The sequence below is a fragment of the Nerophis lumbriciformis genome, linkage group LG16, assembly GCF_033978685.3.
Source record: "Nerophis lumbriciformis linkage group LG16, RoL_Nlum_v2.1, whole genome shotgun sequence".
In the NCBI taxonomy this organism is placed as follows: Eukaryota; Metazoa; Chordata; class Actinopteri; order Syngnathiformes; family Syngnathidae; genus Nerophis; species Nerophis lumbriciformis.
In genome coordinates, this window is record NC_084563.2 from 37,102,866 (window position 1) to 37,127,713 (window position 24,848).

The 24,848-nt window shown below is 41.0% G+C and overlaps 1 protein-coding gene across 3 annotated transcripts in view; it reads left to right on the plus strand.

Annotated features, from left to right (window-relative positions):
- LOC133617228 (high affinity choline transporter 1-like) overlaps nt 1–6,569 on the plus strand; it is a 59,437-nt gene extending 52,868 nt beyond the window's left edge. Inside the window, exon 9 of one of the 3 annotated variants that reach the window (XM_061977087.2) lies at nt 3,834–6,567. In XM_061977087.2, the coding sequence (XP_061833071.1) occupies nt 3,834–4,355 (522 nt within the window). In that variant the 3' untranslated portion in view covers nt 4,356–6,567. Of the gene's footprint in view, nt 1–3,833 lie in introns of all 3 variants that reach the window. The other 2 variants (XM_061977089.2, XM_061977090.1) reach the window with 2 other exon arrangements.
- The last annotated feature ends 18,279 nt before the right edge of the window (nt 6,570–24,848 follow it).

A 24,848-nucleotide genomic window follows, 5' to 3' on the forward strand; every position in this document is an offset into this window, starting at 1 on the left:
CTATATTTTGTAATGAACAAGTCAAGAAGGACAACACAACACTGTCGACAACATATTCTTGCTATTGTTTAGTTATGTTAGCAGATAACATTAAATGCTGACATTTCCCCGACAGAATTATTTAGTCTATTGACAGGATTTATTTACGCTAAATTTGAGAGATAAAGATGTGTCGGAAAGACAAATTATGTATTTTAACATTCTGTATCTGGAAAAGGCATTCGACCTTGTCCCTTGCGGTGTCCTGTGGGTGGGGTTTCTTGAGTACAGGATTCTTAGCACGCTACGTTGTGCCATTCAGTCCTTGTATAACTGAAGCAGTCAGTTCAGCTTGTTCCTGGTAAACAATGACCTTTGCCAAAGCTGTCTTTTGTCACCGGTTCTGTTAATATTTTTTATGGGAATAGTTTCTAGGTGCAGCCAAGGCATTGAGGGGGTTTGGGGCCTTTAATATCTCACCTCTCAGACTGTAAGAAAATGTAACATTTCAAGCAGAAACAAAATGAAAAATACGAACACGTGTCCAGTCTGAGGGGCCTTGGCATCTAATCTCTGATATTATTAGATGTGGTCCTGATGGCCTCATCGGGCTGTTACCTTGAGCGTTTACTGGGGCAGTTCATAGCTGAGTGTAAGCTTCTGAGAGGCTTAGGTGGTAGAGTGGTTGTCCAGAAACTGAAGTGTTTCTGGTTCAAAGTTCAAACCCATCCATCCATTTTCTAACATTTGTCCCTAAAGTTCAAACCCTCAGTCCTCAATCCCAGTCACTGCCATTGTGTCCTTAGACATGATACCCACTTTGCCAAAATGGTGCTGGTGTATACATTTAAAGTTTTTGTCAGTCCACGTCAGGGCTACAAATGAAGTTGACCACCACCAGTGTGTAAATGTGGAATTAAATAATAATGTGTTTAACTGGAAAGCATTGTAGGTCTCTGAAATATGAAAATCCAATCCATTATAATCTGAGTCCCTGGTTCTCAGTCGCACAAGGTAGGCTCTCACTCAACTCAGGTTGGGAGTGAAGTCTTGCCCTTGGTGGAGGAGTTCAGGTATCATGGGATCCTGTTCATGAGTGAGATTGAAGCGTGGAATCTACAGGCAGATCGGTACATGCTGTCGCTGTATCGGACTGAAGAGAGAATTGAGCCATAAGGCAAAGCTCTCGATTTACACATTGATCTATATTTAGAATAGAATAGAAAGTACTTTATTGATCCCTGGGGGAAATTCAGCACCACAGTTTGCTCACAATAGACAGTAATAATAATAAATAATAAAGTATATATAATATATTATATATATAATATATAAATAATATAAATATATTCTACATATACTCTACATTTAAGTGCAGTCAAGGAACATATGCATTATACAGTCTGATGGCTGTCGGTATGAAGGACCTCCTGTGTCGTTCCGTGTTGCATTTTGGGAGTCTGAGCCTTCCACTGAACGTGCTCATTCTCTCTGCAAGGTCTGAGTGTAGTGGGTGGGAGGTGTTGTCCATAATGGATAGGAGCTTTGCTAGACTTCTCCTCTCTGACACCACCGCCAGAGAGTCTAGCTCCACTCACACCACGTTACTGGCCTTCTTTACCAACTTGTCCAGTCTGTTTGCGTCCCTCGCTCTCAGCCCGCTGCCCCAGCAGGCCACGGCGTACAAGAAGGCGCCCGCCACCACCGACTTGTAGAACATCTTCAACATCTTTGTTTATATCCTTACCTGTGTTCTGAGCAAGACTGCGAATACAAGTGTCAAAAATGTGTGTCCTCTCTAGTGTGGGCTCAGAGTAGAGTCACTGCTCCTTCAAATTGAGAGGAGCCAGTAAGGTTCCAGGATGCCTCCCTGGTGAGGTGTTCACTTGCATTAACCTGGGGTAGACCTACGACATGCTGTGGAGATTATGTCAGACAGTCAAAAGAAAGAAAAAAAAAGGAAACCCTTGTTTTTATTTATTGGAATATCATTACCCATTTACAAGAAATAACCAGTGTTGGAAGTAACGCGTTAGACCCAACACTGGTTATTATTACTGGTTATTATTACTGTAATTACTGTAACGCCATTATTTTCGGCGGTAACTTGTAGTCTAACGCGTAATTTTTTTTATTCAGTAACTCAGTTACCGTTAGTACATGATGTGTTACTGCGTTATTTTACGTTATTTTTTTATGTAGTATCGGCTAGAAACAGAAGATCTGAGTGTGTTTTATTGGAGCGCTGCGGTGTCGTCCTTCTGTGTCACAAGGAAAAGAAGAGGCATGCTTTGTGTGGGTGGGGGCGGAGGGGGGGGGGGGGGGGGTGGGGGGGCGTGTCTGTGTTTACTATCAAGACATGGCAGAGCCAGAAGTTTCTTAACATGGAGATATTCTCACTACTTTTCTTTTGTCGAGCACAAAGAAAAGAACATTTTAGTTAAATGTAAATTGTGTCTTGGATCAAAGATCCTATCTACTGCCCAAAACAGCAATTCAAATCTGCTGAAACAGCTACAAAAGCAACATGCTTCGACAAAGCTAGTAAAGAGAGACACACTTCACCTCCACCTCCAACAGCGGCTGGATTTTAACGGAGTGACTGCTAGCCAGGACAAATTGATAGTGTCATTACAGCGTATGTGCTAGAAGACATGCAGGCTATTTCTACAGTGGAGTCACCCGATTTCAGGCAGCTGGACACAGTGGACAGTGAGTACATAAACATGGAAAGCGAGCTAAAGAAAACACTCTAAACGTTGACTCTGCTCATCATTCAGCACTGAAGGTACACACACTCTGTCAAATCTCTTATATACTCTTTCATTCTAGACTTCTAGAGTGTTTGATTATCACATCACTCTAAATGTATAGACTATAAAGTTCACAAACATAAAGAGGGACCCTAGTGGGCCAGGCCAATCTTTCGTTATCTCTAAACTAAAACTCGGGAAATGCGTAGATTGTTCTGGGCTTCAGTACAGTGTTGATCTCATGATTACATGATTTTATTTCCGAATTCCTTGAGAGAAAAAAAATGCCTGGTTAGGCTTTGTGTATGTCATGTGTGCCTTCCTTGGGTGAAGCCAGGTTTACAGCTATGTTGTGACGTGTTGTTATTATGCTGTTTGTTATTTATGTATGTTATGTTGCAGCTATTTAAAATAGTTTTGTCAATTTGTTCTGGCCTGAAATAAATTGGCCCTTTGAAACATATCTCTGTCTTTGTGTGTTGTATGTAGACCACATGGCTTAGCAGAGTTCAGTGATGCAAATGCATGCCAAGTTGATCAACAGATTGTATTATTATCCAGTGCAATAACAGTACTGAAATGAAGGCTAAAAGGGCATTAATGGGAGCCCTAAAAAAAAGAAACAAAGAAAAAAAAATAAGTAACTAAATAGTTACTTTTCACAGTAACACATTACTTTTTGGTGTAAGTAACTGAGTTAGAAACTGAGTTACTTTTGAAATAAAGTAACTACTAACTCTAACTAGTTACTGGTTTTCAGTAACTAACCCAACACTGGAAATAACATACTATAAACAGGACTATTAAAGTTCAAAGACTGACCACAGTCCATAAGCAAAGTCTTAGTTGACAGCAACAAAGTAGCTATTCTGTATTTAGAGACTAATAATGCATACTGTAGCATGCCCACATTGTCACACTGAATCTGGCCTATGATAAGAGTCATTGTTGGAGAGAAAATATCATAATGTCTCCAAAGAATGTTTGTTCCCTGTATTGAGACATGTACACTGGTAAGGCTTATGGTCATTGTGTTGTATTTGTTATGATCCCAAAACTAGAAGATCCATATTTTAAAGTTCTCTCTTTCTTTTGTGTCAGGCATCAGACCGTGAGATGCAGTGGGTGATTCGTATCTCAGTGGTGGTTGTAGGTCTGGCTGGTACTGTCCTTACCTTCCTGGACAGCAGTGTTCTGGTCTTCTGGCTTGTGGGTGTGGACATGTCCTTCACCATCATGTTCCCTCAGCTGGTTTGCATTCTCTTCTTCAACGTGTCCAATGGCTACGGGGCCAGTTTGGGCTTCTTAGTAGGAATCCTCATGAGAATCCTAAGCGGAGAGCCCCTCATCGGCTTGCCGCCCGTCATCCGCTACCCCGGCTGCCGGCTGAACGCTGAAGGCACGCTCACCCAATATTTCCCCTTCCGCACTACTATCATGGTCACCTCACTGCTATCCATTCTGCTGTTCTCCTGGCTGGCGAGTATCATTTTTAACAAAGGCCTGTTGTCTGAGAAGTGGGATTTGTACAAGATCAAACGCAAGCAGAAAGAACCTGCAGACAAGAAGACGGGTGAAAACAAAGAAGAGGCTAAGCAGTTCATGGACACCACCAGCTGCTGAGGTGTTTCAAAGGGAGCAGATGATGGGTCGTGACAGGAGGAAGACATGCACAGAGGGCTACAGTCTTGACATGAGAGTAACTCTACAGAAACAGTTAATGTGTGTCACATCCTGTACAGATCAACATCAACATGTCCTCTGAACACCTTAGCATCAGTTACCTTCTACAAAAAAAGTAAAATGATCAACTTAAATCTTGTATGACAGTAAAGAGCTCATGAACCTGTATAACACATTATGGGACTGATTCAAAACACAGTGAACAATTATGACGAGCCTAAATTATAACAAGGCTTTGAAATGGAAGGACTTAGCTCATCCATTTAAATTCCTTTCCATTTGGAAAGTATTGATACATTTATGAAATAAAATATTTTTTCACTCTCGCAAATTGAGATAATGTTCCTTTTGGGCATATAAATGTTGTTCCTAGACTAGAGTGCACAATAAACACTTTTTGGTCATCGGTGTAAATGAACCACATATTCAGTCGGACTGAAAAATAATGAAGTAGTTTCAGCTCCCTCTTAACGAAATGCTCTTGTAGCATTAATCCAAATTGTCACATTAATCAGATATTAATCATCTTCCTTGAATGAGTTATTGAAATTCAGCACAATTAGATAATTGTACAATACCACAAAGAGAGCACTTCTGATATTGATTGACACACGTGTTTCTATTTTTGATGTGTTGGATTGTTGCTTTATTAACATCACAGAAAATTAATCTGACAGTTATCCAATCACCATCAACCCAATGAAAGGTGAGCATGTCTATAATGTGAAAGCACTATTTTGCCTCAAACAGTCGAAAAAAAACCCAGAGCCTGTTCAAAACTTGCCATTTTTATATAATTTTCAACAATGCTGTGACAATGAGGCAACCTCCATCAGGTTGTCCCATCAGGTCTGACTGCTCTGGTTGCAGTCGCTTGCTGCTAAACAAATATTCAAAGAGTCAAATGTGAAAAACAAACACTATTTAAACACACTTTTCTTCAAACTGTCATTAATTGAATTCACTTTGATGTTTTTAAAAGATTCATGTACATGTAGAGATTAATGGAAAGGTTTATTTTGTTATGATCAACCTCCAAACATTGTGTTGTATCAAGCACTATGTGTATGACAATCTAAACATCTAGCATCGTACTATTTACCATAATAATCACTGGAACCTGGTCTGTGTTGTCACATCAGTGTGTTTTTTTTTTTTGCTGGGTTCCGTAAAACAGGTGTATACAAATACCTTGTGGAGTAGCTCAAGAGCTCATCACATGAGTCTGAAATAGTGGTCAAAAGAAGGTCAAAATCGGTTTCTTTCCAAAGGCATCTTGTAGAACACAAAACAGGACTATTTGCATGCATCTTTTTTTACATAGGCGTGACATTTTTAAATGTATTATACTCTTGTACAGCCTAATCACAATTTGTACATTAACACATATTTTTGTATCAAGGTTGATTTGCCATGCATTGTTTGTTGAGGAGGAAAAAAATACCAATGTGTAAAATTGTATTGTAATTTGTATCTTTTGGCTATATCTGAAGTTAAATTCACACTCAGTGTTGCTGAAAAATGAATGAAGACCTGCAATCTCTTTATGTTCACATTGGCCTTATGATTGGCCTGCACTTTCAAAAAGTGTTATTGCCTATTATTTGCTTTCATGGTCACCACAATCAATACACTCTCATGCATCGTCACAAATTCAGCCAGCAGTTGTCACCAATGGGAAATGGTGCCTTATTGGAGCATATTTACGTGGTACTGTGTATTGGTCATTGTTGGGACAGGAATATTCGTTTTTCCATTTTAGGTTGTTGAAGGTCATTGAAGTTCTGGACTGGTTTTAATTTCATTAAAAATACAAAGCTCTGTTTTTCTCCTTCCATGTCTGTATTTGGTTTTATATTTATATGCATGACACTTGTCAATGACCTTTGTATGTATACTGAACTTTTGCGAAGGCTGTTCCTCTCTTGCCACTTGGCAAGGTTCTACTTTGTAATCAATTAATGTAAATCCCCATGGGGTGAGGTTCTTTAACAATAAAAGCTAATCTAAAAATGTTGCTACTTTGGTTTTATTTGCCGCATTTGCAAGTACATGTCTTTGGGCACAAAAAGGGAAGGGGTGAAAATTATAAACATCCAAAGCAGGATTAATTTACTATATTTTTTGGACCATAGGGCACACCGGATTACTAGTAGTAGTTTACTCTTTATTTAAAGGCCTACTGAAACCCACTACTACCGACCACGCAGTCTGATAGTTTATATATCAATAATGAAATCTTAACATTGCAACACATGCCAAAACGGCCTGGTTAGCTTACTGAAGTGCAATTTTAAATTTCGCGCGAAATATCCTGCTGAAAACGTCTCGGTATGATGACGTCAGCGCGTGACGTCACGGATTGTAGCGGACATTTTGGGACAGCATGGTGGCCAGCTATTAAGTCGTCTGTTTTTATCGCAAAATTCCACAGTATTCTGGACATCTGTGTTGGTGAATCTTTTGCAATTTGTTCAATGAACAATGGAGACAGCAAAGAAGAAAGCTGTAGGTGGGAAGCGGTGTATTGCGGCCGACTGCAGCAACAACACAAACACAGCCGGTGTTTCATTATATACATTCCCGGAAGATGACAGTCAAGCTTTACCATTGGCCTGTGGAGAACTGGGACAACAGAGACTCTTACCAGGAGGACTTTGAGTTGGATACGCAGACACGGTATCGTGAGTACGCATGCAGCTGCGGCTTCCAAACATTTGATCGCTTGCCCGTACGTGCATGTCACGTACGTAACTTTGGGGACTTTGGGGAAATATATGTGCTGTATGAACTTTGGGGAGGTGAACGGTACTTTGGGCTCTGGGATTGAGTGTGTTGTACAGGTGTTTGAGTTGTATTGGCGGGTTATATGGACGGGAGGGGGGAGGGGGGAGGTGTTTGTTATGCGGTATTAATTTGTGGCATATTAAATATAAGCCTGGTTGTGTTGTGGCTAATAGATTATATGTCTTGTGTTTATTTACTGCTTTAGTTATTCCCAGCTGAATATCAGGTCCCACCCGCCTCTCACAGCATCTTCCCTATCTGAATCGCTCCCACTGCCCTCTAGTCCTTCACTCTCACTTTCCTCATCCACGAATCTTTCATCCTCGCTCAAATTAATGGGGAAATTGTCGCTTTATCGGTCTGAATCGCTCTCGCTGCTGGTGGCCATGATTGTAAACAATGTGCAGATGTGAGGAGCGCCACAACCTGTGATGTCACGCTACTCGTCTGCTACTTCCGGTACAGGCAAGGCTTTTTTATCAGCGACCAAAAGTTGCGAACTTTATCGTCGATGTTCTCTACTAAATCCTTTAAGCAAAAATATGGCAATATCGCGAAATGATCAAGTATGACACATAGAATGGACCTGCTATCCCCGTTTAAATAAGAAAATCGCATTTCAGTAGGCCTTTAAAAGGACAATGCACAGAAACATTAAGCTCGAAGACAGATAATACCAGATAATAGCTAAATAGCTCATTTCCATCTGCAGTCCCTGGCTACCTAAATTAAAGGGATACAAAAATCATGCAATAAAATTATAACAATAAAATCATACTATAGCATGTATTCAAATTAAGAAAAGTCATAAAATGCCCTTTCATTGACACATACTTAATATACATTACAACCACACCTCATTTACATCATCACACAGAGACAATACATGTTCTTGTTCACATCTGTCATCATTTGTAAAAACAACCATGATTTTAACAGACACACCTCACAGTTTACAACAAAATGCTCTCAAGGATAAATATAATACACATTAAGTTGATGTGTCAATCATAGTGCCCACCTTGGTGACCGTGTGAGCAGCTTTGTTTCCTTCAAATCCACTTTTTAACTTCAATTGTGAATGAAGGGTAATCTGTTAGACTTTTCAAGTTTGTTGTGAGGTCGTTCCATTCCTTATCGCTTGAAAAGGCTGATTGTGCAAAAGATGTTTTACATCTGGGTACGCTACACTGCCCCCTGGTGGATGCTCGTGTGTTTGTAGTTGTCACAGCAGATGTAAACTGGACAAAGTGCTTAAGTGGCGCTGGTGCAGTGTTATTTAGGATTCAATGGGCCATTCGTATTGATGTTAATCTTTGAATGCCAGCTAAATTTAATAGTCTATATTTTTGGAGAACTAAACAGTGATGGTGGTGTTGTGGTATTCGGTCAAGGATTTTGAGCGATTGTTTGTGCAAAGTTTCCAATGGCCTCAGTGTCATTTTGATTGCCTGGGACCAACATGTTATACGATAATAAAAACGAGACATAATCATTGCATTAAAATAAGTTTGAGCTGCCTCCAGTGTTAACAAATTCCTGATACATTTGAACATTTTTATGTTGTATTTAAGACTCCGGCACATCTGTTTGATATGTTTTTTAAAGCCAATGTCACGGCCGGGGCACACATCAGTGCGCAATCATCTGTGAGCCGCGCTGAGCGCACCTCCAAGTGCGCTAGCGCGCGCGTTACTCATGCTGCGGCGGGCAGCTGCTTTCCATCTGCAATCAACACACCTGGCACTGATGAGAGGGACGCCTACTTAACTGCCAGAACGCAGCAATTTGTACATCGTACCGTAAGCTCGTTTCCAGCTCCCTCATTGCCTTTTGATCCTGATCTCTGTGTTTTCCCTGCGTTAATTGTCGTGTCCTTCCTCGCCCCGCAGTTCCTTGTGTACATCCCCGAGTCAAGCTGTGTGTCTTGTGCTCCTGGATCTTCCCTGTCTCCCTCGTGCTTCCTGGTTCTCGACTCCTCGCTTGCCCCCGGACTACGACCACTCGCTCCTGCCTCTCGACCACGCTTCCGCCCCTGGACAACCCTGCCTGCCTTGCCCTTGTCTGACAGCACCGCTCCTCTCAACACGCACCTCCAACATTTACGGTAAAACCCTCCAGTTAAGTACTACACATAGCCTGACACCCAATTCCTTTTGGTTACATACACTGTAAAAAAAAAATTCTGTAAAAAAACGGTCATCTCCTGGTAGCTACGGCTGCCAAACGAAAACCATAAAATTAAAGTAAAACATTGTAAACCAAATAATGATCAAAAACATTATATTTACAGAAATTTTCATGAAACGTTTTGCGGAAAAATATCGTAATTTTACAGATTTTTACTCAATTATTAAGATCAACCACCTTTAATAAAGTGACGATGCAAACAATTCTGCAGAAAAATACCTTTTTTCAATGCTGGCAGTTCCACAGAAAAATACCATTATCTTACAGATTTTTTCTGAATTATTAAAATCAACCACCTTCAATAAAGTGACGAGCAAACAGTTCTGCCATACTTGCCAACCCTACCGGATTTTCCGGGAGACTCCCGAAATTCAGCGCCTCTCTCGAAAACCTCCTGGGACAAATTTTCTCCCAAAAATCTCCCAAAATTCAGGCGGAGCTGGAGGCCAGCTCCATGCGGACCTGAGTCCGCTTTCCCACAATATAAACAGCGTGCCTGCTCAATCACGTTACAACTGTAGAATGATCGAGGGCGAGTGCTTGGTTTCTTATGTGGGTTTATTGTTAGGCAGTTTCATTAACGTCCTCCCAGCGCGGTAACAACACACAACAACAGCAGTCACGTTTTTGTCTACCGTAAAGTAGTTTGTCTGCCGTAAACAGCACTGTTGTGATACTCTTAAACAGGACAATACTGCCATCTACTGTATGTGACAATAACATCTACGGCTTTTAGAGAGTGCAGTGCACAACTGCGCACACAACAAGGAGACGAAGCAGAAGAACGAGGAAGATACAGTCATGGCGACGCCAACGAAGAGTAAGATGAAGAAATACGCTTGTAAGTTCCAAGCCACAGCTGCGATTGGACCTGGATAGCCTCCGGGAAGAAGTAGTGGACTACCAAGTGCTTGGCAGTGAAGATCTTCCCCAGGAAGCAAAGATTGACCGGTTTTGGGCCATGCTAGGGAGAGATGGAAGATTTCAGACTCTAGTGCATTTGATTAAAGCACTTTTGTCCGTGCCACACAGCAATGCATCATCAGAGAGGGTGCTCAGCATGGTTAGAAAATTAGTGACAGAGAATAGAACAAGAATGGACAATTCAACACTTAACTCAACAATGAGTAGATGAGTGTTATGTGTGTGTATATGTGTTAATAAATGAACACTGAAATTCAAGTATTTCTCTTATTTATATATATATATATATATATATATATATATATATATATATATATATATATATATATATATATATATATATATATATATATATATATATATATATATAGCTAGAATTAACTGAAAGTCAAGTATTTCTTATATATATATATATATATATATGTGTATATATATATATATATATATATATATATATATATATACTGTATATATATATATATATATATATATATATATATATATACTGTATATATATGAAATACTTGATTTGGTGAATTCTAGCTGTAAATATACTCCTCCCTTCTTAACCACGCCCCCAACCACGCCCCGCCCCAACCACGCCCCCAACCCCCCAACCCCCACCTCCTGAAATCGGAGGTCTCAAGGTTGGCAAGTATGAGTTCTGCAGAAAAATACCTTTAGATTGTTAGTATGAACATAGACTTTTATGTAACAAGCTACATATTTAATGAAAGATAATTACTGTCATTTTACATAAATTTGAAAGTAATTTAAGAAAACAGAAAATGCTATGTATAATTAATTTGGTATTTTTCTGTAAAAAAAATAGAAATATACATAGTTTGTCATTACTGGCAAACTGCTATATGCTATACGCGACTGCCGGAGCTATTAAAATGGATCACATCAACGTTGACAACTTATAAAAACTGAGAAGCACTGAACTAAAATGGCACCGAAAAGGAAATCATATACTGCAGATTACAAGCTGGACGTAGTGAAATATGCACCAGAAAACGGCGATTGAGCAGCAGAAAGAATGGACGCTAGCGGGGCATACCAGGAGCGACACCGAGGAGGAAGATTTCATCGGATTTAGCGATCGGGCTGGCCTGGGAACGCCTCGGGATCCCCTGGGAAGAGCTGGACGAAGTGGCTGGGGAGAGGGAAGTCTGGGCTTCCCTGCTTAGGCTGCTTCCCCCGCGACCCGACCTCGGATAAGCGGAAGAAGATGGATGGATGGATGGAGTGACAGATTGTTTGGTAAACGTATAGCATGTTCTATATGTTATAGTTATTTGAATGACTCTTGCCATTATGTGTTGCGTTAACAAACCAGGCACGTTCCCAGTTGGTTATTTGTGCGTAATATGGCGTACACTTATGCAGCCTGTTGTTCATTATTCTTTATCTATTTTAAATTGCCTTTCAAATGTCTATTCTTGGTGTTATCAAATAAATTTCCCCATAAAATGCGACTTATACTCCAGTGCGACGTATATGTTTTTTTTCGTATTTATTGTGCATTTTCGGCCGGTGCGACGTATACTCCGGAGCGATTTATAGTCTGAAAAATACGGTACTTATGTCCAGACCGTCTGTGACAGTAATGCCATTGATATTTAATATTATTGTGTTGTTTCTTGTTTGCTCTCTTCCAGTGAATTTGTCAATGCTTTTCCAAAACAGTCTAATGTTCCCTTTTGCAGCTTTGATTAATTCTAAGTGAAAGTCAGCTCTAGCCTTCCGCAGCAGCATTGTAACATTGTTCCTCAAACTTTTTAAAATCATACGACCCGTTTTTAGACCTGTTTTAATTGCTCTTTTGAGAGCTGAGTCTCGATTTTTCATTAGAGTCCAACTTGTTTCATTAATCCAAGGTATTTTTATTTTAGCACTTTTCTTTCTGGGTTTTGTTTGTGTATTTACAGATAATCTCTTTGATTTTTGTCATTAAGTCATCACCGGCATGTCCGGTGCTTATCCAATTTATGTCACTCCATGGGACAGTTCTAAGTTCATTCTCTAGTAAGCGTTGGTCTTTTTTAGGGATATAGGGCAAACACTTTTGTGTACCTTTTTGGCTGTGATGCCTAAATCTTAACAATTTCCGTGTTATCAGTGTGATGTTATGGTCTGATAAGACTGTTAGCATAAAAAAACTTACAATTTACTATCAGGTTTATTAGTAAATACCAAATCCAGCAAAGTTCGGGAGTAATGTGTAATTGCTCAGGAACACTACAGAAACCCACTGTCAGTAACCACAGTTGGTCTCTACATCTGAAGTGCAAGTTAAAACTCTCCTATGCAAGGCAAAAACCGTTTATCAACAACACCCAGAAACGCAGTCGGCTTCGTTGGGCCTGAGCTCATCTAAGATGGACTGATACAAAGTGGAAAAGTGTTCTAGGGTCTGACGAGTCCACATTTCATATTGTTTTTGGAAACTGTGGACGTCGTGTCCTCCGTACCACAGAGGAAAAGAACCATCCGGATTGTTATAGGCGCAAAGTTGAAAAGCCAGCATCTGTGATGGTATGGGGGTGTATTAGTGCTCAAGACATGGGTAACTTACACATCTGTGAAGGCGCCATTAATGCTGAAAGGTACATACAGGTATTGGAGCAACATATGTTGCCATCCAAGCAACGTTACCATGGACGCCCCTGCTTATTTCAGCACGACAATGCCAAGCCACGTGTTACATCAACGTGGCTTCATAGTAAAAGAGTGCGGGTACTAGACTGGCCTGCCTGTAGTCCAGACCTGTCTCCCATTGAAAATGTGTGGCGCATTATGAAGCCTAAAATACTACAACGGAGACCCTCGGACTGTTGAACAACTTAAGCTGTACATCAGGCAAGAATGGGAAAGAATTCCACCCGAGAAGCTTAAAAAATGTGTCTCCTCAGTTCCCAAACGTGTACTGAGTGTTGTTAAAAGGAAAGGCCATGTAACACAGTGGTGAACATGCCCTTTCCCAACTACTTTGGTACGTGTTGTAGCCATGAAATTCTAAGTTAATTATTATTTGCAAAAAAAAAATAAAGTTTATGAGTTTGAACATCAAATATCTTGTCTTTGTAGTGCATTCAATTGAATATGGGTTGAAAAGGATTTGCAAATCATTGTATTCCATTTATATTTACATCTAATACAATTTCCCAACTCATATGGAAACGGGGTTTGTAATATCCTTAAATTTATTTCTACGCAATTTATTTAACCAGTCCAGATTAAAGACCCCCATAACGATCAATTCTTTCATACTGGGCTGTTTGAGGATGTCTGAAAATGAATTGACAAAAATGTCTTTAGCTGTGGGCGGTCGGTATGCTACAATTACCTTGAAATAAATTTCTGAGGACAATGTGATTTTAATTCCAACACACTCAAGATTATCTACTGGGAGGGTTATGTGTTCACTTTTAATGTTTTCCCTTACATAAATCATAACTCCTCACCCTCTCCCACTTGATCTGTCTTTTCTGTAAATCTTGTACATTAGAGCAAAAGGTTTTGTAGGTTTTAACCAGTGTTGGGTTAGTTACTGAAAACCAGTAACTAGTTACAGTTACTAGTTACTTTATTTCAAAAGTAACTCAGTTACTAACTCAGTTACCGTACTTAAACCAAAAAGTAATGCGTTACTGTGAAAAGTAACTATTTAGTTACTTATATATTTTTTTTTTATTTTTTTAAGGCCCCATTTAATGCCCTTTTAGCCTTCATTTTAGTACTGTTATTGCACTGGAGAATAATACAATCTGTTGATAAACTTGACATGCATTTGCATCACTGAACTCTGCTAAGCAATGTGCTCTACATACAACACACAAAGACAAAGATATGTTTTAAAGGGCCAATTTGTTTCAGACCAGAACAAATTGACAAAACTATTTTAAATAGCTGCAACTTAACATACATAAGTAACAAACAGCATAATAACAACATAGCTGTAAAACAAGAAAGGCACACACTACATACATAAAGCCTAACCAGGCGTTTTCTCAAGGAATTCTGAAATAAAATCATGTCTGAAGCCCAGAACACTCTACACATTTCCCCACTTAGTTTAGAGAAAAGTAAATATTAGCCTGGCCCACTAGTATCCCTCTTTAGGTTTGTGAACTTTATAGTCTAAACATTTAGAGTGATGTGATAATCAAACACTCTAAAAGTTTAAAATGAAAGAGTATATAAGAGAATTGACAGAGTGTGTGTACCTTCAGTGTGCAGTGCCTCATTAAAATCCAGCCGCTGTTGGAGGTGGATGTGTGTTCACTAGCTTCGTCGAAGCATGTTGTTTTTGTCGCTGTTTCAGCATATTTGAAACTTACATTCAACTAAAATGTTCTTTTCTTTGTGGTCGATAAAAGAAACGTACTGAAAATATCTCCATTTTAAGAAACTCGACTTCGGGGTTCGCCATGACGTCTTGATAGTACACACAGACACGCCCCCTCCCACACACACACACTCACACACACACACACACGTACACACAGACAGCGCGCGGCGCGCCTCTTTTTTGTCGCCTCTTCAGCAGCGTTGCAACACTCAGATCTTCTCAGTTTCTAGCCGATACTACATAAAAAATAACGCAAAATAACGCAGTAACGCATCATGTAGTAACGGTAACGGAGTTACTGAATATAAAAAATAACGCGTTAGATTACTAGTTACCGCCGATAGTAACGGCGTTACAGTAGTAACGCGTTAGTCCCAACACTGGTTTTAACCATGTCTCCGATAGACGAAAGTAATCCAGATTAGAGTCTGACAGTAACTGCTGGATATGTTCAGTCTTTTGGACAACACTTCTAATATTAAGGTGACCCCCAAATATTCCTTTGGGCTTTGAATTTTGGTCCCATAATATTTGTGCATGGTTTACAGTTTGAAACATCTTTGGAGCTCGTTGTTTGGAAGCGGCTGTGTTATTTGTAATTTTAGCTCTATACTGTTCACGGGGCCCAGTGCTCCTGTGCTGGTATCGACCAAATGCCTAGGCTTGCATCCCAGGTCTAGTAGATGAGCACGGATGTCATCGATTTGTTGTTGCGAGCGTCTTCCATATGCTGCACCTGTTGTCGAACCGCGGCCCGGTTTCCCTGGGTCTGGCGGTGATATGTGAACACGGAGTGTCCACTCTGTAAGCCAGCCATGAAATTGAAAGAATTGTCCGGTATTTTTGCCAAATTGTTCTATACTACCATGAGCGTCTGCAAGCCGCAGCCCGTTAGGGTGCCGCCATCTTGAATAGTTTTTTTTACTACTTGATCATCATTGGGACAGAGGAGGAAAGTTCATCCATGTTGTCCTCCAAGAGGCTTTATGCAGCTGCTCCAAGAAAGAGTTTGCTGTCTGGCAACTGTAGGCTGGCATCCTTGAACTTGATGTCCTTCAGTGGGACATCAGCAATAAGGCTGGCAGGGAGAAATCTCCTGGTGCACCCTTTGAACCATCACTCCTTCAGCCTAAAAACACATGATTATGATCAGTTATAAAAAAAAATGATAACAGCATTATCCATCCATCTTCTTCCGCTTATCCGAGGTCGGGTCGCGGGGGCAGCAGCTTAAGCAGGGAAGCCTAGACTTCCCTCTCCCCAGCCACTTCGTCCAGCTCCTCCCGGGGGATCCCGAGGCGTTCCCAGGCCAGCCGGGAGACATAGTCTTCCCAACGTGTCCTGGGTCTTCCCCGTGGCCTCCTACCGGTCGGACGTGCCCGAAACACCTCCCGAGGGAGGCGTTCGGGTGGCATCCTGACCAGATGCCCGAACCACCTCATCTGGCTCCTCTCGATGTGGAGGAGCAGCGGCTTTACTTTGAGCTCCCCCCGGATGATAGAGCTTCTCACCCTATCTCTAAGGGAGAGCCCCGCCACCCGGCGGAGGAAACTCATTTCGGCCGCTTGTACCCGTGATCTTGTCCTTTCCGTCGGGACCCAAAGCTCATGACCATAGGTGAGGATGGGAACGTAGATCGACCAGTAAATCGAGAGCTTTGCCTTCTGGCTCAGCTCCTTCTTCACCACAACGGATCGATACAGCGTCCGCATTACTGAAGACGCCGCACCGATCCGCCTGTCCATCTCAATATCCACTCTTCCCTCACTCGTGAACAAGACTCCGAGGTACTTGAACTCCTCCACTCGGGGCAAGATCTCCTCCCCAACCCGGAGATGGCACTCCACCCTTTTCCGGGCAAGAACCATAACAGCATTATTTATTATCATAATTATTTAAGTTTATCTTTTGATTGGCTGACTGACCTGAAACATAACATTGAACTCTGCCAGTGGTTTCAGAGCCTGGGAGAGGAAGAGGAGGAAGAACTTTGTCTTCTTGCTGGTTACATGCTCTGCCAGCATCTTCACCTTGCCAGGCTTCTCCACATCCTCATGACTGGCAAAATATACTTGCAGTGCATCCCACTGGTTGAGCACCCGGTTTATGCAAGTCAGTAAGCTGAGCCACCTGGTTGCACAGTATCGAAGTATCTACAGAGTTTCTGAGTCTGTGAACTCCACAAACTCTTTGAAGATTTCACAACGTTTGGCACTAAAGTTGAGAAAGGTTAAAAACATTTTTTTTTAAATAAATAGGAAAGAAATTGTTAAATAATGAAAAGCCAGGGACCCAAAATGACATCCAATAACTGTCAAACTGTGGCACAGAGGCTCTCTTTTAACATGCGTCATATCAATATGCTCACCTGATGTCAAAGTGAGCATATATACTGCTGAGGATGTCTTCAATGGGCTGGCGTAGAGCCCTAATGCCACATCCTGTGGCCAGCCGGACCAGATGACAGATGCATCCCATGTCAATTAGGAATGGCTGGTTAACGAAAAATATATATATATATTTAGAGAGCAATTTTCACTGACAGCAGCCACAAAATTACCTTACAAGAGAAGTGTAAATACAAAATACATACTTTATCCGTGTTTCTGCTTGTGCTTTCATCACACATTAGACCAAAGGGTTGGTTTTGGCACAGTTCGATCGCTTCCTTGTCCAATTCCGGGGCAATGGCACCTATCAAATACACAGTAATGAAAACACATTTTTTTCTACTAACTGTACTGTACTTGCTGCTTACTTTAAAAAAAAAAAATTAACAATTTAATCTTAAAATACGGGACTTCCGGTTTGGGCAAGATGGAATAAACACGTGTTGAGTCTCCCTCCCACAACTTTTAACATTGCCACTCTTTTAAAACTCCATAAACTACGCCAACGAACCAGCGAGCGGGTGGTTATATTACTCCGGAGTTGCAACCGGCAAAAAATGCCAACTCACTCGACGAAGCGGAGCGCCAGAGATACTGGCGGGGGTGCCGGCGAAGTCAACATGTCGGCTATAGCTAGTCTTCTGGAAGAACACCGCCAGGCCCTTGCCATTTGCCAAAGCACTGGTGAGAAGCAGTGCTGTATGCAAGTCATTAAATAATACAAATAATAATTTCCCATTTGAAAGGGTTGTTTAGTAAATATTAACTTAAAATAAAAGTCTTATAGTATTCAGTACACCAATGATACTTTGTTTGCTGCAGACTGTTTGTGATGACAAGCAAAAACAACAAAATAACTTTGAGTAAAAAAAATTGTTGTCTTTACCTCCAGAAAACTAAGTAAAACTGTGGCCCTACAGTCGAGGTACGGACTACAGGGTGGGTTACGTTTACCGTTCCACATCTAGTAAACACAATCATAGATATGAACAAAATGACAGTTGTCAACTGTCAGCATATATTACCTCCATCAAACATAGCAGAATTGTCTCTTACAAGATACTGCAGTAGCAAACAGTAGGGATGCGGTACTCTGCGGTAATTCTGCACAGGACAAACCGCCTTTAATAAAAAAAAAATAAAACAATCGTGATATTAATCTAAATCGGATGATATGAAAAAATGAATCGTGATGATTTTTGTTTGCCATATTGCCTAGGCGTTTAATAGAGTACCGTACTTTTCAGACCATAGGGCGCACCGGATTAAAAGGCGCACTGCCGATGAACGGGTCTATTCAGGTCTTTTTTCATACAAAAGGCGCACCGGATTATAAGATGCATTAAAGGGGTCATATTATGATTTTTTTCCTAAATTTAAAACACTATCTTGTGGTCGACATAACATGTAATGGTGGTTCTTTGGTCAAAGTGTTGCATAGATTATGTTTTAGAGACCATTTTCAAGTCGCTTTCTGACCGTCTCTTCAGGATGCGCCGTTTTGTGGGCGGTCTTACCTACGTGGCTCACCTTCGACTGCGTGTTCTCCCCGTCATCTTTGTTGTAGCGGTGTAGCGTGCAAGGACGGGCGTGGAAGAAGTGTCAAAAGATGGATCTAACTGTTTTAATGACATGCAGACTTTACTTAAATCAATAACTTAACTCATCATCTCATCCGTGGCTCAATAATGCAACATAAACGCCGGAAATGTGTCTCATGAAAAAACGTCCGACCGGAACCCTCTAATAACTAAAGTCCCGTGAGTGAATTATGTAAACCCTCTACAGCTTTTAGCGCTTTGATAGCTAGTCTACTGACAGATATAAGTAAGAACTTTGCGTTACTTTATATTAGAAATGGCAACAGTGGAAGATGAATGCCACATAAGAAGGTAGAGAAAAAGAAGAAGCTTATGACTACGGCGTCGGCACGGATTACAATTGCGGACACGCACACATTTTCAGGACTTATGCAGATCCCAAATACACATCAGCAGGTACCAGAGGGTAAGAAAAGTTGGTTTTGCACACTGTGAACCCGAACAGTTCTACAAACTCACAACTATTGACGTCAACTAAACCAAAGTGAGTTAATTAGTTCACCCGACACTGAAACATTAAGTTTTCCTAACGAATAATAGCGTTTTGAGTTCACAGCGGTTAGCAAGTGTAAGTGAACACTGTCCCTCAACTTGAAAAGTCTAAGTTAACGGGCGTGCGTGAGGGGGCGTGATGTCTGACGTCACTACCCCTAGCGGTTTAGGGCACGTATCCAGAAAAATCAAGATGGCTGGACGCTAGCGGGAGGTGAGGCGGGAGCGAAGAAAAGTGGAAAAAGTGTGTTATTCGTCAAAAAACCCACACAACGACGGTCATTTTTTCGCCGTGCTATTGTAAAATTGTCTTTTATCTGTGTTTTGTGTTCCGGGGACCCCGACTCCAGAATTTGAAAGCTTCGCGCGTGAAGCCGGTGAGTAACGTAGTAAATTAACGTTTCAAAAGTTCAATACAGTTAACTTAGGCTATCTTTTGTTACACTCTGTGAATGTGTGTAGGTTACATGCTACGATATTCGACATATTTCCAACTGGTTGAAACGAAAGCGTATTACTTTATTGTCAGTGTTGTTTGTAGGCCCAGGTCGCTAACGTTACTTCGTTACTGTCAACAACGTAACGTTAACGTTAAGGGTAACGTAGTGGAAACAGCCGTTCTTTGCCTTGATAAATATGCAGAGGACGACGTGTTTCAAATATTGGTGAAATGTTTTAATTAAAGCAGTTACTGCATATGTGAAAGTTTTTTTTTAATTATTAGACATTGGAGAAAAAAGCAAAATCATAATATGTTCAGAAGGGTTGCTTAACGGAGTCACCCTCACCAATAAGGGATTGACGACTTAATACAGTACACTATACATAATCATATGCATTTTGCATCTTAAGTGACATTAAACTGTTTGTGCTCTCTGTTATGTTATAGTACCATAGAGTGGTTGGAAATAAAGTTTGTCATTTTGAGCAACATGTGTGATTATATTGGTGAGTATTTGTTCATTTTAAAACACCCTTTGGTTATGACATTCACCATGATTTGGAAATAAATTACATTTGTTTATTGTCTGCCTGCCCCATTCCAAGGTAGATGGATTGGAAGTGCAAGCTGTGCTCTGTGTCCTTGGACACACGTCCAAAGTTATTTAGGCATTATCAGTTGCACCATAACCACTTCTCAAGCGTCAGCCCTGTACCATGTTTGTACAGTTACTGCATCTGTGCTTTCCGGTCATTTAATGCACTTAAAGCTAATTTGTCTCGGTGTCATAGTGATACAAGCAGAGTAAATGTGACTGATGGTTCACAGTCGGGAAGTGCATTTTTTACATGTCCCTTGTGTGGCACCAAACAGACATTTTCTGAAGCATCACTATTTTCTCATTTAAGGAGTCATTTAAGAAATCATGAGATGGTAGTATGTCCATACAGTAACTGCAGTTACAGTACAAATGCGTACTCGTCCTTCAATGCACACAAAAGCCGAAACCATGCGGGCAGTTCAGATGTTGATACGAACATTGTATCTGCAGAAATGAATGGTACACCAGACAAACCTGCTGGTGCAAATGTTGAGGAGGGACCTGCTCAGTGTGACGGCACAGACACCTTTGACCCTGTTGAGGTAGAGAGTCAGTGTGACACAGACACTTTAAGAGCGCAGCTGCACCAAAGTTTAGCGTCGCTATTCTTAAAGATGAAAACAATTCTTCATGTGTCTGACCTGGCGACTCAGGACATAGTGGAGCATCTGGCACAAATATTTTCCCTATCCCAGCCTCTAGTCAAACAATCTCTTAAAGAAGTCTTAGAACATCATGGCATCTCTGTCAGTGAAAATGCTCTAGATGACATAGTTACTGCAGTTCCGGAAAGCAACATTCTTGTAAGTGCCACAGTTAAAGGTAAGAGTTATCTTCAACTAAAATAAGGAAAACCTACCCTGTGGTGAAGCCTGTAGAGTATGTGCTGGAGCCGGGACACACAGCAGTCTACATTCCTATTGTTGACATGATTCAGAAAATGTTCAAACATACAGACATTCTGGACAAAATTCTAGAAACAAAGATGTCACAGGAAGGTCATTTCATGAGCCACCAAGATGGCTCATACTATAAGGAGAATTAATTATTCTCTTCCTCAGATGATCTAAAGCTACCACTCATTTTGTACATCGATGATCTTGAAATAGCGAACCCACTTGGAGCATCTCGGAAGATCCATAAACTATGTTCAGTCTACTGGGTATTTGCTGACCTGCCTAGTAAATATAGATCATCATTGCACGTGATTCAGTTAGCAGCATTATGTAAGGTGTCTGACGTTCAGCGGGTTGGATATGAAAGATTGTTTGGTCCTCTGTTACAAGACATCCAAACTCTTGAGCAAGATGGTGTTTTTATTGAGTCCATTGGTAAAGCTGTAAAGGGAACAGTCTTGTGTGTCGTGGCTGACAATCTTGCAGCTCATGGATTAACAAAGTGTTTCACAGCTCTGTATGTGTGTAGATTCTGCACAGCTACCAAAGACCAAATTCAGGCTCATGATGTTGGTAGTGAAGAATTCAGTGTGCGTACAAAAGTCAGTCATGATGTTGATGTTGATGCTGCACTGCATGGGGTTAGTGGTGTTCAGCAAGTCTGTGTTCTGACGCAGGATCTACAGTATTTTCATACAGTCACAGGCTTCCCACCAGATATCCTGCATGACCTTCTTGAGGGCATTGTGCCTATAGAGCTGGCCCTGTGCATTGGGAAAATTATACATAATAAATACTTCACCCTGGAGTATTTAAACAGGAAAATTGTCTCATTCCCATACAAACACACAGACAAGGTTGACAGACCTCAGCCTATCCCAAAGACCTTCACTGTGAAGAAAACAGTTGGTGGAAATGGCCATTAGAATGCTACTTTGCTCAGACTTCTTCCATTGATGACTGGTAGTAAAGTTCCAGAAGAGGATGGAGCATGGTGTGTACTCATGGATTTGAAGGAGATAGTTGAGTTGATGGTTTGCCCAGTGTTTACAGACAAATCCATCCAGTATTTGAAAATGAAGATACAAGATCATCTGTCACGATCCGGATCATGACATGATTTATGTTGGTTATGTTTCTGTTTTAGTCTGTTTCCTGGGTGCACCCTCTTTCCTTGTTTACTGTTGGTTTCCATGGGCACTGATTCTCCTCACCTGTCTTAGTTTTGCAATTAGTGTTCCCACCAGGTGTTTTGGTTAATCACTCCTCTTTATAGTTTCCTGTCACCCAGCAATAGTTGCTGGGTCAATGTTTGCAATTGGCAACATTTACATTCCCCTGGTTTTCTCCTCGCTCTTTAGATTATTCTGCCCTCCAGCATTCCTCGTTTTTCACCCTTGGTGACATTTTGGTTTTTGTTTAGCTCCACGCTTGCTAGCGTCCTCAGTTTTGTATTTTTGTCCTGCCTTTTATTTATTAAAAATACTTTAATCTTACCTGCACACTCCTCCTGCTTGTCTTCTGCCTTGGAAGGAACACGACAATCGCAGCCATGCGTCGAAGACGTAACATCATCGACACATACTGCAGGAAGTTTTTCCTGATTTCACACTCAGACCAAAGTATCATTACACTGAACATTATGCTGACCTCATATGTTGTTATGGACCTCTTGTCCACTTGTGGACAATGAGTTTTGAGGGAAAACACCGCTTTTTCAAGCGTGTAGTCCATGACACACAAAACTTCAAGAATGTTTTAATAACACTAGCAAACAGACATCAGCACATGATGGCATACTCTCTTAGTTCCCCATCCTTCTTCAAACCCCACCAGCAGACATCAAGCGTCTCATCTGTGATGGTATCAGGGCTTCCTGATGTTGCAAAGGCATATGTTGAACACATGACAGAAAGCAGCATGATCTACAGCACATCAGTTGTCAATGTTGATGGAACTGATTATGGCGTGGATATGTTTGTGTCTGTGGGACAGGAGGGAGGCTTGCCTCAGTTCAGCAAAATTGAACAGATTCTCCTTGTCGATAACCAGATTGTCTTTGTTTGCAAGACACACACATCATATTACATTGAGCATCTCAGATCATATGAGCTTTCACCAGGGAACCTGACTGTCCACCTTCTACAAGAGCTCAATGACCCATTGCCTCTCTCTGCATACAGAACGAATGGAAGACTGCTCTTAACACCAAGACAGTTCATCTTACTACACTGAATCAGCTCATTTAAGGTAAATGGCTTATAACTTTGTTCAAAGATTTTTCTTAATCACAATGAAACTAACTCTATTTACTAACTGTTTTGTTTTTTTGTTACAGCGCATCAACACATCAAGATATGGCTGCTCCGCAGAAATTTGTGCTCCGTGTTTGTGTTGCAACACATATTGCCATGAAGCTCATTCTAACCGAGCGACCACAGTCAGTAGAATAGCTCAAGAATACAATGCAAAAGAAGTTTAAGCCAAGGCTGGACTGTGAGTTTTCCCTTCAATATGAAGACCCTGACTTTGATGGGCAGCTCAGTGTTCTTATGGATATTCAGGAGCTCCCTGAAAAAGGAACACTGAAAGTGGTGAGATCGGAAAGTGATGTATCCTCCATTGGAAGCTCAGCCACAGACATTCTACCGCATACCCCTTTAAGACAGCGTGAGAAAAATTGGCCAGATTGTTTCCCTGTGCCAACTTTTTCTTATGAAGTTGTGCATGTATGTGCCCAGGGAAATGCTGCCTTTGAAAGTTCTGGGAAGACACTGAAATTAACAAGAGCTCAAAAACACAATATCTTGGAAAACATGGCTGAAACAATGTACAACTTCAAGCCATATTCACATGACAAGGAAGTGGCTATGGCTGCTGAAGCTCTAGTAGCAGCTCATCCATGTCTCAAAGAACATGGGAGTAAGAATGGATGGTATGGATGGAAGGTGGCCTTGAAGTTCAAGATGGGGAATTTTCGCACAAAGTTGGCCAGATCTGGTTGTGCGGAGGTCTCCATCAATGCAGGCAAGAGGAGCCTAACCAACCCTGAAAACGACTATCCTCATTCCAACATCAAAAGAGCAAGAAGAGCCGAGGTGAATTTCCTGCCCAACTTCCCCAGTGAAGAGAATGAGGCAACCTTGGAGGAAATGAGAGTACAAATCACACGAGACTGAAAAGACTGAGAGAGACCAGATACTGATAGAGAAACGTATGCACACAACCTTTGCCCTTCGCCGGCAACACATTGTTCAAGGAAGTCCAGGGGTGCGGGAATTCCTGGAGAACTGGCCGGCCTTGCGAATGCAGTCACAGGTAAATATATAGTATGTTTTGATTAATAAAAGTAATTGATTTCAACATTTCATGTAGAAAATATCTGACAACTCCACATTGTTTTTACACCTAAGTATTTATATCTGTACAGGTATTTGCAGAGTTTCATCGTATTACAAATGTGAATCTACGCAACCAGTTCTACTGTGAACTTGACCGCTACACACCAAAACCAGTTGCACAGTATCGAGGAAGAAGTCCTCAAGGACTGGAAAGGGAGCAGAGGCACTGCAAGAGATGCTGAGAATTTATGACTTGGAGGTAAGTTTATGTTTGACTTTTTCATGGGGACAATGCTGATCATATGTGTTGTCATTGCAGATTACAGGTGCATTGATAGTAGTCAGTCATCCTGCTGAATCATAGATAGATTACTGTTTTTAACATAACTGAAGCATATACTGTACATTGTTA